Below are 12668 nucleotides of genomic sequence, written 5' to 3' on the forward strand. Positions count from 1 at the left end.
CCGTGATGCCATGTAGCCTGAAGTGGGCCGCTACGGTGGCAACAACTTTGGTAAAGACCCTTGGAGCCGTGACTAGGCCGAAGGGTAAAACGGTAAATTGATAAGTTTGGTCGAGGACTTTGAAACAGAGGAAACGTCTGTGAGCCTCCCTTATCGCTACGTGGAAGTAAGCGTCTCGTAAGTCTATGGAGGCAAAGTAGTCTCCCTGCTGCAGCATCGGGAGAATAGAGGCAATAGAGACCATTCTGAATTTGGAAGGACGAATGAAGACATTGAGGGCCCTTAAGTCTAGAATGGGGCGTAACCCGCCCCCCCTCTTCGGGACCGTGAAGTACCTGGAGAAGAAACTTTGCGGGTCCAGTTCGGGAGGAGAGAGACGGATGGCGCCTTTGGCCAGGAGGGCATCGATTTCGGCTAGTATTTCTGGAGAAGGAGTTGAAGAAAGAACGTGACCTGTAGGTGGGAGCTCTGCGAACTCTAAGGCGTAGCCCTCTTGGACAATGCGGAGAACCCAAGCATCTGAAGTGATGGACTCCCATTGATTGTAAAAGGGGGCCAGGCGGTCGGCGAAGGCACAGGAGTGTCGAGGCAGCGTGGGTTCTACAGCGGTAGCGGACGAGGAGCTTTGGCAAGAAAGGATGGCGTCAGGTACGCCGGTGTCAGGACCCAGGCTGCAGAGCACCAATAACCATGCGCAGAGACCAGATTCTCTCTAATATCTTTATTAAAGAATTATATAAAGTCAATAAAAACAAGTGAAGAATATAGTTCAGAAGCAGACCTTTCAGGAAAGGCCAAATATAGTCCAAGAGAATATTGTCCAATATAAGATATTAGAGTTCAAAGTTATAATCCATTAACCGAAACACACACTTTGCCAAGCAATAGTGTGGGGAGATGACAAGGTCTTTTAGTCCATTGAAGCTTGACAACAAGGCTGGATCATGAGCTTGATTCTTGGTTGGATCAAAGACTTGAAACGTGGCAACTTGAAGCATGAAACAAGGTCCGTGGCAAAACGTGAGACAAGGCAAGACTTGAAACTAGATCCGGGAAGCAGGGAACAAGGAGTACGAAGTCCACACACGATCTCTCTCTCAAGTTGATCAATTGACTCCGCAAGGTTCCCCTTGCGGCAAAACCCCTATATAGGGTCGTTTTCCCGCCAACAGAACACTTTCCCTGGAGAACAAGAAGCGAAACCCAACTCTGTCCAGATGCATGACTCCTTAGAATTTCCCAAGGGAAGCAGACTTAATCAGCTAGTTGTTTGGCAGCGATTCTGAGACTCCGGCGATTAGCCTCCCTGACTCCTCTATCTCTATTATAATTGTCCTTTCGGGAAAACGGGGGAGAATTCTGCCCCAAGCTTGTTTGGGTAACTTCCTGAGGACAAACATCCTCCAGGTGGAGAGGCTCCGTTTCAAACTGAACCGGTGGAAATCCCATGTTTTCCTCCTCGTCTGCCACAATAGCACTAGGAACGGGACTACAAGGCCCATGAGACATCACAGCCGGTGAGCCTGCGGAGGAGCGGGGGTGGTTCGACCCCGTTGCTTTTGCGGATGAGGCCCTCGACGGGGTTGGTGATGGCTTTGATTGTTCGAGCCCGAGGGGCGTTTGAAAGACTGGTGCCGGAAGGATTGTGGCGGGAAACGACGGAAGCGGTGAGGGAACCAGCGGGTACGCTTTGGCTGTGGTTGGTCGCCACATTTGGACGCAAGAATTTTAAAGTCATGATTGGACTTGAGTTTATCATCGGTACCGGAGTTAAATAGTCCGAGTGCGTCAAAGGGGAGGTTCTCAATGACCTGCCTGGAGGATGAGGATAGACCAGACGACCTCAGCCAGGCGTGGCGACGGATGGCAATCGCGTGGGCAGTCATCTTGCCCGCCGTGTCCCCGGTATGTTTCGCCATCTGGATTTGGTGGTGGGCTAGCGAGTCAGCCTCCTGTTGGAGGGTGGTAAGAACGGAGCGGTCCTCGTCCAACAGTTTAGCGAAGAAGGGTTGTGCCTTCTCCCAAATAATCTGCTGGTAGGCACCCATGCAGGCTCCGTAATTCGCCATCCAGCAAAGTAAAAGGGCTCCGGAGTAAAGCTTTCGACCCACGGCGTCGAAGCGCTTCCCTTCTCTGTCGGCCGGAGTGTTCGATTGACGACCTGAGGATTGGGAGGCCTTGACAACCAGGGAGTTAGGGTCGGGGTGGTGTTTCAGCCACTCCAGGGTATCGTCGTCGGTACGGTACCAAGTCTCGATTCTCTTCGAGGTCGGAGGTATGGAGGATGGGGTTTTCCAGGAGGCCTGGATAACGTCCAAGAGATAAGGCAGGAAAGGGAGTAGCGTGGCCGGCGGAGCTTGGGCCTGCACCCTTTTGAAAACTGGATCAGACACTGCTTTGGAGGTCTGCTTGATCTCCATACCCAGGGCGTCGGCCATTCTGACCATTTGATCAGAGAAAGCACGAATACTGTCAGTAGGTGAAGGCGGGTCCGCCTCATACGCATCATGAGGAGGAGAGAGGTCGAGGCCGAGAGAGGCCACCGAGGCCGAGAGGACAGAGTCTGGACGGTCAATGTCGACATCTTCCTCCTCAGCCCCTTGGGGGGACTGAGGGGGAGAAGAAAGTACAGTCTCGGGGGGAGGCATGGCATCACGGGAGGAGACGGCCGGGAGCCGAGAGTCTTTGGAGGCTGAGGCCTGGGCTGCTCGAGCCAGGCGAGCCGTTTGTCTGCCACGCTCCGGTGTCGAGGTTGGAGGGAAGAGCTGTTGGCATGATGAGTGAAGCGGTGCAAGAGGCTCCGGTACTGGCACCCTGACCACCGTTTGGGTGGAGTGGTGGGGTGAGTCCTGCAGCTGAGATAGGGGCTGCAAAGGGGATTGAGAGACATCTCTAGGCCTCTGGGCCGGCACAATCGGCGAAGACCTTCTCGAGGAGGTTGCCGAGGAAGACGGCGGGTCCCTTTTCGAGGAAGCCGAAGAAGAGGAGCGCTGAGTCAGCCGTTTTTTTGTCGGTGGTTGCTTAGACGCAACCCTCAAGGATTTGCCTGGTGTTGGAGGAACCACGGCTGAGTCAGATTGCGCTCGACGAGACTCCTCGTGAGCCCTCTTAAAGGCTATTTTGATTGCAGAGGAGGACGGAGGGGAGCCGATACGAGAGCGGACCGAGGTTACCGAGGCGAGAGAACTCGACGTCGAGGAAGGCCCCACCTTTTCGGAGCGGGTCGACACGGTAGCCGTCGTCACGGTACACGGTGGCTTGACGGGCTTAGCGGTCCTGGAAGCTCTAGACGCCCTGGACGAGACCGAGGAGGCTTTAGCTGTCGGAGCCTTAGCTGTTGGCGCCGACATCGCTCTCAGAGCTGAAGACGACGACGCACCCGACGTCGACGGAGTTGGTTCTGGAGCGAGAGATCTTTCGTAGAGCGCCACTCTGAGCCTAGCGGCTCTGTTCTTTCTGGCCTGAGCTGTGAGAGCTAGGCAGAAGCGGCAGGTACCGACCACATGAGCCTCGCCGAGACAGAAGAGACACTTGGCGTGGCCGTCGGAATCAGGAATTTTAGCAGTGCACTGCGTGCAGCGTTTGAAACGCGTAGTAGACATGCGAAGAGTCCGAAGTGAACCTTGCGACGAAAAAAAAGGAACTGTATAGCGGGCGCCCGGGGCTGCCTTATATGCCCCTTGGGAAGGGGGGCGTGGTTACCGCCAAAATTTGAACTTCAGCTTGGAAGAGTTTCCGTCGGAACCTGCACAGGCGCAGTTTCTCCATTAGTGTGCATTCACAGAGTACACGAAGAAAAAATATTATTAGTAAGACCCATTGGCTCACATCAGATGTAATGGGGAGGCACTCGTCCTCCAGACTCAGCTTAAGAGTCCCAGAGTAGCTATCGCTACTTATATTAATATAAATAGTGCCAGTGGAGTGAACACAGTTACTTATATTAATATTATTATTAACATCCATTGGAACACATCAGCTGTAATGGGAAAGCAGCCCTCTTATTGCTTATTGTTACGGGGCCGAAACAAGAGGAAAACTAAAGCAAAATGACAGCACGAAGGAAAAATTTTCGTGCACATCTCTAGTAGTCATCCCTTACTGTTACCTCCCGCCGTTTCAGAAATCATCAGGCTACCTCTGACAATTGTTTGAGTTGTCCACCATTTTATATAATGACATTTTGCTATGCCATTGTATATAATGGGACTTGAGCATACACTGATTTTGGTTTCTTGAGCTAAATCCCAGTGGATATCATTCTAAAATGGTATCCACTGGAACGAACATTCATTGTAACGTTGTAACATGCAGCTAACGTTGAAGAATACTGGTAGTTCAGTCCAATATAGGGAGAGCTGCATGATTTCCACCGACTTATACAACTGAGGTTGGAAAAAACAGTGCATATATTTAGATACCTGTTTTACAGGGGAAACATTAACAAATAATGAACCAGCTTTAAATGCATAGTTAAAGATATTATCCCAGTGTTCAGAACATGCAAAGCAGAAAGAATGGCTGCTTACTGGACAAGGTGATTGAAGGAACATTGTCACTTTTTCATCCTCTAGCATCAACTGCAAAAAAAGTCTTCTAATAAACCCTGAAATATTTCCAGCTGTGGGGAGATTGCTTCGTTGAGGAGAAGAGTGAAAGAGTTCACACAAAACCTACAAGAAGAATGAAGAAAATTTCAAATGTAATTATTATAGCATGAAGATTTTTTTTTTCTGTGTCAGGAATAACTTGAGAAACTGCAAGTCGCTTCTGGTGTGAGCAAACTGGCTGTCTGCAAGAACGTTGCCTAGGGGACACCCGGATGCTTTTGATGTTTTTACCATCCTTGTTGGAGGCTTCTCTCATGTCCCTGCACAAGGAGCTGGAGCTGATACAGTGAGCTCATCCACGCTCTCCCCAGGTTGGATTCCAACCGGCAATCTTGAGGTCAGCAACCCAACCTTCAAGTCAGCCATCCTGCCGGCACAAGGGTTTAATCCACTGTGCCACCGGGGGCTCCAGCATGAAGATGACTGACACCTATGCAGTTACTGCGTTATATTCAATAGTGCCAGTGGAGTGAACACAGCTTGAACAATATATATGCCCTTTCTCCTGCACATGAATCTTATTATCTAGATGAGTTTGAGAAAGCTGTCAAAAGTTCACAGTACCAAATTATAGTCTAAATAAAAGTAGAAATAGTCAAATCAAACATTTGTAACAGCAAAAAGTTTAAGAAACTAGGCCTCTATATATGTTTATACATATAAGCTTAAGTCTAGACCAAGCAATTAGCGCCTTGTATGTTATCTGTTTGAAAGCTCACAATCATCTATCTCAGAGTGATGAAAGTCTGATTCATAGATCACAATTACTTCCCAACCTCCCAACAATGCTTATCAAATCCCACAATTCTTCCCACAAACTAAATTTCTCCCAAGCAAAAAATAGCAGGAAAATGTTAGCTTCCACTCTAAAAATTGGCAAATCTGATTTGACTCTCAAGATCTGAAATATAGTCTCTAAAATCCTGGAAATTCTGGGTGATTTGGGCCAATTTTTAGGTGCCAGTGCATTTGGCCCCCACCTGTTCTGTCTGTCCATTCTTTCTCAACTGTGAGCAGAAAATATAGAGAGAACAGATTGCACCATACTGGAGCCCTGTGTATGATATTCTTTCTTGTAGGCTGCAAATCAACTTGGCTTGTGAACATTTAATCAGTTTCTGGCTTGTCTTGTTCAAGGTAGTATAAAGATGCAATATATGGGGCAACACTACCAACTTTGCATAAAATAGTGACACCACCAGAACAAAATCACATTACTCATACTCTACAATCATGCTGAGTGACTTGTAGAAATTGAAGATAGCTGGAAGGCACTACTGAATGATGTACACTTTCCTTACAATCCAATATTCCGTTTACTATTTCCGAAACAGATGTAGACCAAAGGGGGTGGGTGGCAACAGTTTTGAAAAAGCATCTTCCCTCCTTACTTCTCCACCTGAAGCTTTAAAAGTCCTGGATAAACATTTGTTATTAACTGGAGGAATCTTTATTCTATCCCACTTGTACCTCAGATATTTTTCAGAAGCTTATACAAGCTTCTTGAGAAACTCCATAAGACACCAAAAATATTGTAGAAAACTATAATTTAACATATTTTAAAATCAGAATAAAATTAAAACATTCTCTTTCAATGCCTGCCCAACCGGAATAACATTTACGTGCAAAATGCTTCTTTTGTACAATGTCAGAAAGTTGAGCTGAGTATCAGAAGTAAAACGGTACCAGAAGGGACAAAGCCACTGAAGAAGAAAAAAGTGCTAGGCCTCCTGTATCAACCTAAACATTCCAATTAAAAGGGAAGCATTTCTCCATGATCATTAACAACAGACGGGTTCATGAGGTAGCAGTCTTCTCACAGCATCAGACAGTGTTTCTATGTTGTAAACTCCATAGAACAGAGCTAATTTGTACTGTAAGTGACTTTACGATGTTATGGTTACCATACAGAACAGCTCTTCATAAGACTGCTACGAGGCTTGTGTTGATTCTAACAAGTTCAAGATATTGTATTTCTTCAATTGCAAGATGCCATTGATTGTGAGACGCACCCTAATTTCAATACCACCACAAACAAAAATACAACCATACCTATGATTGTAAGATGCACCCCATTTTTAGTTATGTTTATATAGGGAGGAAATGCATCTTAGAATTGAAATACAGTAGATGAAACCCTCCCATATCAAAGACCTTGTAAGATTGATACTTAGTTCTACTATCATCACAGGCACCAGAAAATAAAATCTTGATATCTAAAGAAAATCGCCAATCCAGAAACACCATGGAAGTTTTTCAAATCCAACTAAATCAACATTTTAATCAGTATCATTCACATTCACTTACCTGTGCCATTAGCCTCTGGTTATTAGGATGGCAAGAGATACACTGTAAGAAGAAAGCAACAGTAGCATTTTCTATTGCAGTCCTTTGTTGAGTGGTCAGTCCTGCTCCTGAAGCCGAAGAAAGTAAAGTAGGCTTAGCGCTATTTTGCTGTGCTGCTGCCACACCATGACCTCCAGATGTAGCACCAGAATGGCAGAGGAGAAATAAAAGTGCTGTCCACAGTGGGTTGACTTCAGAGCCACCCAACCAATCCTTCATTAGATTGCTGTTCCCAACTTCAGTCAAAAACCTGAGAACAGGAGCAACTAAGTCCGCTGTGATTGGCATTTTATTAAAGTGCTGTGGAACATGGTGTCTTCTGAGTCTATCTTGAGAATTATCTGTTGACTGAGCATTGAAGTCATAGGCAGAGGTATGGTTAAAGCAAAAACTTGCAAGGCTTCTCACCAAAAGAGAGGGCAAACCTGAGTCCAACAGCTGTTTAATAGCTTCAGGGGATTGTGATGAGGCAGAAAGGGTGGCCAAGTGAGACTCTGTTAGTGCAAGAGGTGCTTGTGCATTTTTAGAGTCATCCGTTAAAGATGAACTAAGGTCCTGCTTTTTGCTGTCATCAGTCATAGACAGTCTGTGTTGCTGCACAGGGGGAGGAGTAATACCCATCCAGCCCATGAGTAAGGAAAAATAATTTGGATGAATGTGACACATTGAACAAAGAAGACTGTCAACAGCTTTTTTCAAAACCATATTGCAGGGAAGAGACATAGACCAATTAAAGAGAGACCTAAGGAGGAAAAATATATAATTAGTATGTACTGTGTCGTAGAGAAGCAAAACAATAAACATGATGTTCAGTCACGATCTGTGAAGTCACAGGTACCAAGCAAACCTTGCTTCTGATAATTATTGAAGAACAAAAGGGGGGTAAGTCATCAACGTTTTAGTTGTCCTTATTTAAACAATTTTAGCTGTAATACACACCAAAGTATCCTTTTATATGCTCAGAAACATGGGGAGGGATTACATTAATAGTAGAGATAATACTGTCCTGAAGAAAGCATTATTCATCAGACCAACTTGTATTAAGTTTAAGCTCCTTATAAAATAAAGCACATAAAATCTGAACTAGAATATAGTATTACTACAGTGTCTTTTCATATGTAAAGTAGGCATATGTAAGAGAGAGCCTGTCAAGAATTCTGAAGACTTCACTAGAAGCAAGTACAGTTACAAATATTCAATGTAATACAACTCATAGTTAAGAACGGGGGAAGAAACAGGAAGTGAGATGAAACTACCCCTTGTAAAGGAAATCACTTCTGAAAGAGTTATCATGGGGAAAAGATGTCTCCACTGAAGCTTTAGCACTAATCCTTGTTTCTACAACAGACCAATGTTTCAAAACCCAATTAATTACAGGGACAGAAAGTGAGGTAAAATCTCTGAATAGGGGCACAGACAACAAAACAAGCACCACAGGACTGTTAATTCTTCCCTATGCTATCCAAATCTATCTATCTATCTATCTATCTATCTATCTATCTATCTATCTATCTATCTATCTATCTATCTTTGGCTTATTTATTTATTTATTTTATCGTACCAGAAGTGAATGAGGGTACAAGAGGCCCCATGTAAGCCGCCCCGAGTCCCTTCGGGGAGATGGGGCGGGGTATAAAAATAAAGTTATTATTATTATTATTATTATTACAAGTTGTAATGTATCTGAAAACACATTTTTTTTAAAAAAAACAACTTGGCATTATATTAAATGTCCTTTGACCTTAAGAGCCACGTCCACTGTTTTAACGTGGTGGGATGTACTGGGCATGCATATTCAGCAGCGGACTAGGAAAGCGCAAGGGCAGATGTTTCCACTGTGTCTGGTTGTGATCCCTAGGTTGTACCAGTCAGCTTTCGTACGATGTTATTTCCATCAGTGATGGCATGACTGTCAGCACAGGGGAAACTCTGTGCTTTCTGGCAATGGCTCGTCATTTGTGTAGATGTTAAACACTGATGGAGCAAGCACGCTCCCCTGAGGCAGGTTGTTCTTCTGGTTCTCTGGCCCTGGAAATCAACAAAAAAGCTCCTGTTTTGTAGCAGATTTCCTATGAAGCAGGTGAGATGATAGTCCTTTGTGATATTATAATTTTTTCTCAAGAGAAGGCAATAATTTACAGTGTCATAGCTGCTGACAGGTCTATGAAGCCAGCTCCTGTAATCTGCTGCCTTTCAAACCCATCTTCTATGTGCTGAGTCAGGTTCAACACTTGTGATGTACAGCTTTTGCCTTTCCTTAAGCCAGCTTGCTGTGGAATCATACATGGATCTACTTTTCCCATAATTCTATGCAAAATAATCTTCTCCAGAACTTTGTAAAGATGGCATAACAAGGAGATTGGTCTCTATCTTTGGCTGGAGTTACACTTAAAAAATTGCCTGTTCCAACTTACATACAAATGCAACTTAAGAACAAACCTACAGAACCTATCTTGTTCATAATTTGGAGAGAGGAAATCAAAGCCAAATAAAAACTAAATAGCTAGATGCCTCTTTGCCCCTTTTGCATTTGTACTCATCACATCTCTTTTATGGGCCTATGTAACCAAGACATTGAGGCTTGCTAAGGAAAAGTAGGCATGAAAACCAATTGAGGGAAAATATCACTAGGAACTTTGAGAACAGCCTTTAGAAACTCAGTAGTTGATGTCTTGAAAGTATCAAAGAATGATCAAAATTAAACCAGTAACCTAAGATTGTAGGTCTGTAAAATCTCTTAAAATCTGTACCAAATAACTATGTAAATCCCTGATGCAAAATCCTCTTTAAACCAGAGCCATATGTAACAAAAGTCAGGTTCATTATGAATCAGAACAGTTGTAGAATTGATAGCTGAAAATTTGAAAAAAAAATGAAAATAGTACATTTGAAGTTAAAAGGATCTATTTTAGAACTACTGGATCCAGAATTTCTGCCACTCTTAACTATATAATTAAAAACTGTAAAACCATCATGAAAACTTCCATATTTCAATGCTTGAAATTATCTCCAGAGAGGTACAAACAGAAGCATTCAAAAGCCAACATTTTGGAACTGGCATTGGCCAAACAAGTAGCAAACTTGTACTATATGAAACATGAAGTAGAGACTCTACTTGTTATGTCTGATAATCATTTACAACCAACAGCCATTTTATTGAGCATCTGTGAACCTAATTCATATAAAATGTATTTGGTGTGAGAAATGTCATGTAGAAAGGCACATGTAGAAATGGTCTGATCAACAGAACTCATAACCTTTAAGAAATTCATTTTAAAGTCTAGTGTAATACATCAAAGCAGTTTGATGCACTCCAACAATGCTATCACCCATTAAATTATAGTGAAAAAGATCTGTGACCCACTACTTTGTTTTACTAAAGTTTAGAGGTAATATAATTGTGACAGCTACACCGGGTACAAATGCTTGATTTAGCTACTTACTCAAAGAGCTCTCTGTTCAGCAATGCTGGCAAATCATACTCTACAAGCAACTCATAGCTATGCCATAAAATTGCTGCTACACAGTGCAAATGGGAAGGAGATGGCATCAGAAGACCATATTCTCTGGTTGAGCTGTTTGGACAGATGTAGTTAATTCGTCCACTCTTCTTCATAGCAGCTACTTTTGCTGAATCACTGACCCACTTCAACAGTGCTTGAATTCTAGAAGATGGACAAATATTAAATAAGTAAAAACAAAGGAAACCTCTACTAACAATTGTAGATCATTTCATTTATCACTTTTTAAAATGTAACTTCAGTGCAAACTGGTAAATAACAATCAAGATGTATGCTACGCACACACACATCTCCAGAATTGCCTGGCATTGGTGAACTGATTCGTTTTATAAGAAAAGAGTTTTTAAATGTTACTGCTTTTATTCTTTGTTTCAAATAGTTTAAATCTTTTAAATTATTTTACTTTAGTTGATGGTTTAATACTGTTTGAATTACAACTTTTTGTATGTTGCCTTATTTCTGTTTTAATATTATGTAAGAAATCATGAGCATCAATTTGGGGAAAAGAGTATAAATAAAATAATCAAGAGACTGATAAATCTGAAAATCTCCAGATAGCACCCATTTACTGGAAGTAGATTGGTCATTAATTTAGGTAAAGCTGATTTCAGAAGGCTGGAATCAATGTATATCGGACATAGAAAATGAAATATTTACTAGCAGGCCTAATGAACAGACCTTGCAACTGAAAGTCATAAGCATAAATATTTTTTTAAAGTAACTGCTTAACTGTGAGTAGATTTTTAGTGGTGTTACTCTTAAGTTAAAGAGGGACCTCAGAAGTTCTGAATATATTTATATTTTGAGTGACCAGGCACACAACTGGGTGAAATGGCCAATAAAACAGTAAAGCAGAACCCGCCATCACGTGGGAAAAACACTGAAGAAGATAAATTCAAATTCCTCTAGCTGTATTATTTATTTACATCATTTATATTCCGCCCTTCTCACCCCGAAGGGGACTCAGGGCTCACATTACACATATTAGGCGAACATTCAATGCCTTTTTAACAAAGGACAAAGACAAACAAACATAGCTCCGAGCAGGCCTCGAACTTATGACCTCCTGGTCAGTGACTCATTGCTCTCCCGTCTGCGCCACAGCCCCGGGCTGTATAGGAAAACTACCAGTATATGCAAATGAAAAAGCAGTCCAGAAATCTCTTAAATAGGTGAAAAGTTACTTCAGTATCACTTGTCCAAATACAGTGGCTTTTGTTTATCTGTTACCCCTCACTTTCTTTTTTTTTTTTAAAAAAAAAAACACGTCTTTATTGAATTTTACAAAATATTTAACAATAAAACAACATTACAAGTTTTCACCTTCTTCCTAAATGAACCAAAGCCCTTCCAATCACTCCTCCAATTCATAACACATTACAAGAATATAGTTCTGTCAAATCTCTTACAATCACATTTTTAATCCCCCTCATTCAGAGATTGCATGGCCATATCCCTCTAGGGGACACACAAAGATGATACCTCAGATTTTAGGTCCTTCCTCAACATGGTGGATTCTTGAGATGTTACTAGCCCCAAGTCAAACAATACTCTATTTACCAATCTCCCTTCGAAAGTTCATGCTCATAAAAACAAACCCTCAGAAAAGAAAATATATACTAGTGTTCAAATATGCAACAAATTACATAAATAAAAATGGATCACACAGAATCCACTTATGGTGCCTCTGGGGAACACACTTTATTCACTGTAATCTATTCACCCTGGATTTTGAAAGTGTGTGTGTGTGTGTGTGTGTGTGTGTGTTGAAAGTAAAATAAACCACTTACCTATCTTTTGTTCCAGGGTCTTGGGTTGTCCCAAGTTGATACAGAATATCAATTGTGGAATCCGATGACAGGCCATTTAGTCTTCCAAAAAGTAAAGGACTATTCAAGTCTTCTTGTAGAAAAGAAAAATAAATGTTTCTATTAAGGATACTTAAGCAATGTCCCCCAAAATGGTTCGCAATGTCCTGAAGACTTGTAACTTTCTTTAAGTTCTCAAGTTGTAGGTCCCCAGATGTTTTGGCATTCAACTCCCATAAATCGTTACAGCTGGTAAACTGGCTGGGATTTCTGGGAGTTGTAGGCCAAAACACTGGGGACCCACAGGTTGAGAACCACTGCTTTAAGGTATAAAGGAGCAATAATAATAATAACATTATTTTTGTATCTCCCCAAAGGGACTC

The 12668-nt window shown here is 42.6% G+C and overlaps 1 protein-coding gene across 1 annotated transcript in view; it reads right to left on the minus strand.

Moving 5' to 3' along the window:
- The window catches only part of birc6 (baculoviral IAP repeat containing 6), a 212235-nt gene that overhangs the window by 89047 nt on the left and 110520 nt on the right, over positions 1-12668 (minus strand). Inside the window, 4 exon segments of the mRNA XM_008125474.3 lie at positions 4530-4673; positions 6918-7698; positions 10400-10621; positions 12268-12376. Of these exon segments, the coding sequence (XP_008123681.2) occupies positions 4530-4673; positions 6918-7698; positions 10400-10621; positions 12268-12376 (1256 nt within the window).

Source organism: Anolis carolinensis, chromosome 1 (genome assembly GCF_035594765.1).
Source record: "Anolis carolinensis isolate JA03-04 chromosome 1, rAnoCar3.1.pri, whole genome shotgun sequence".
In the NCBI taxonomy this organism is placed as follows: Eukaryota; Metazoa; Chordata; class Lepidosauria; order Squamata; family Dactyloidae; genus Anolis; species Anolis carolinensis.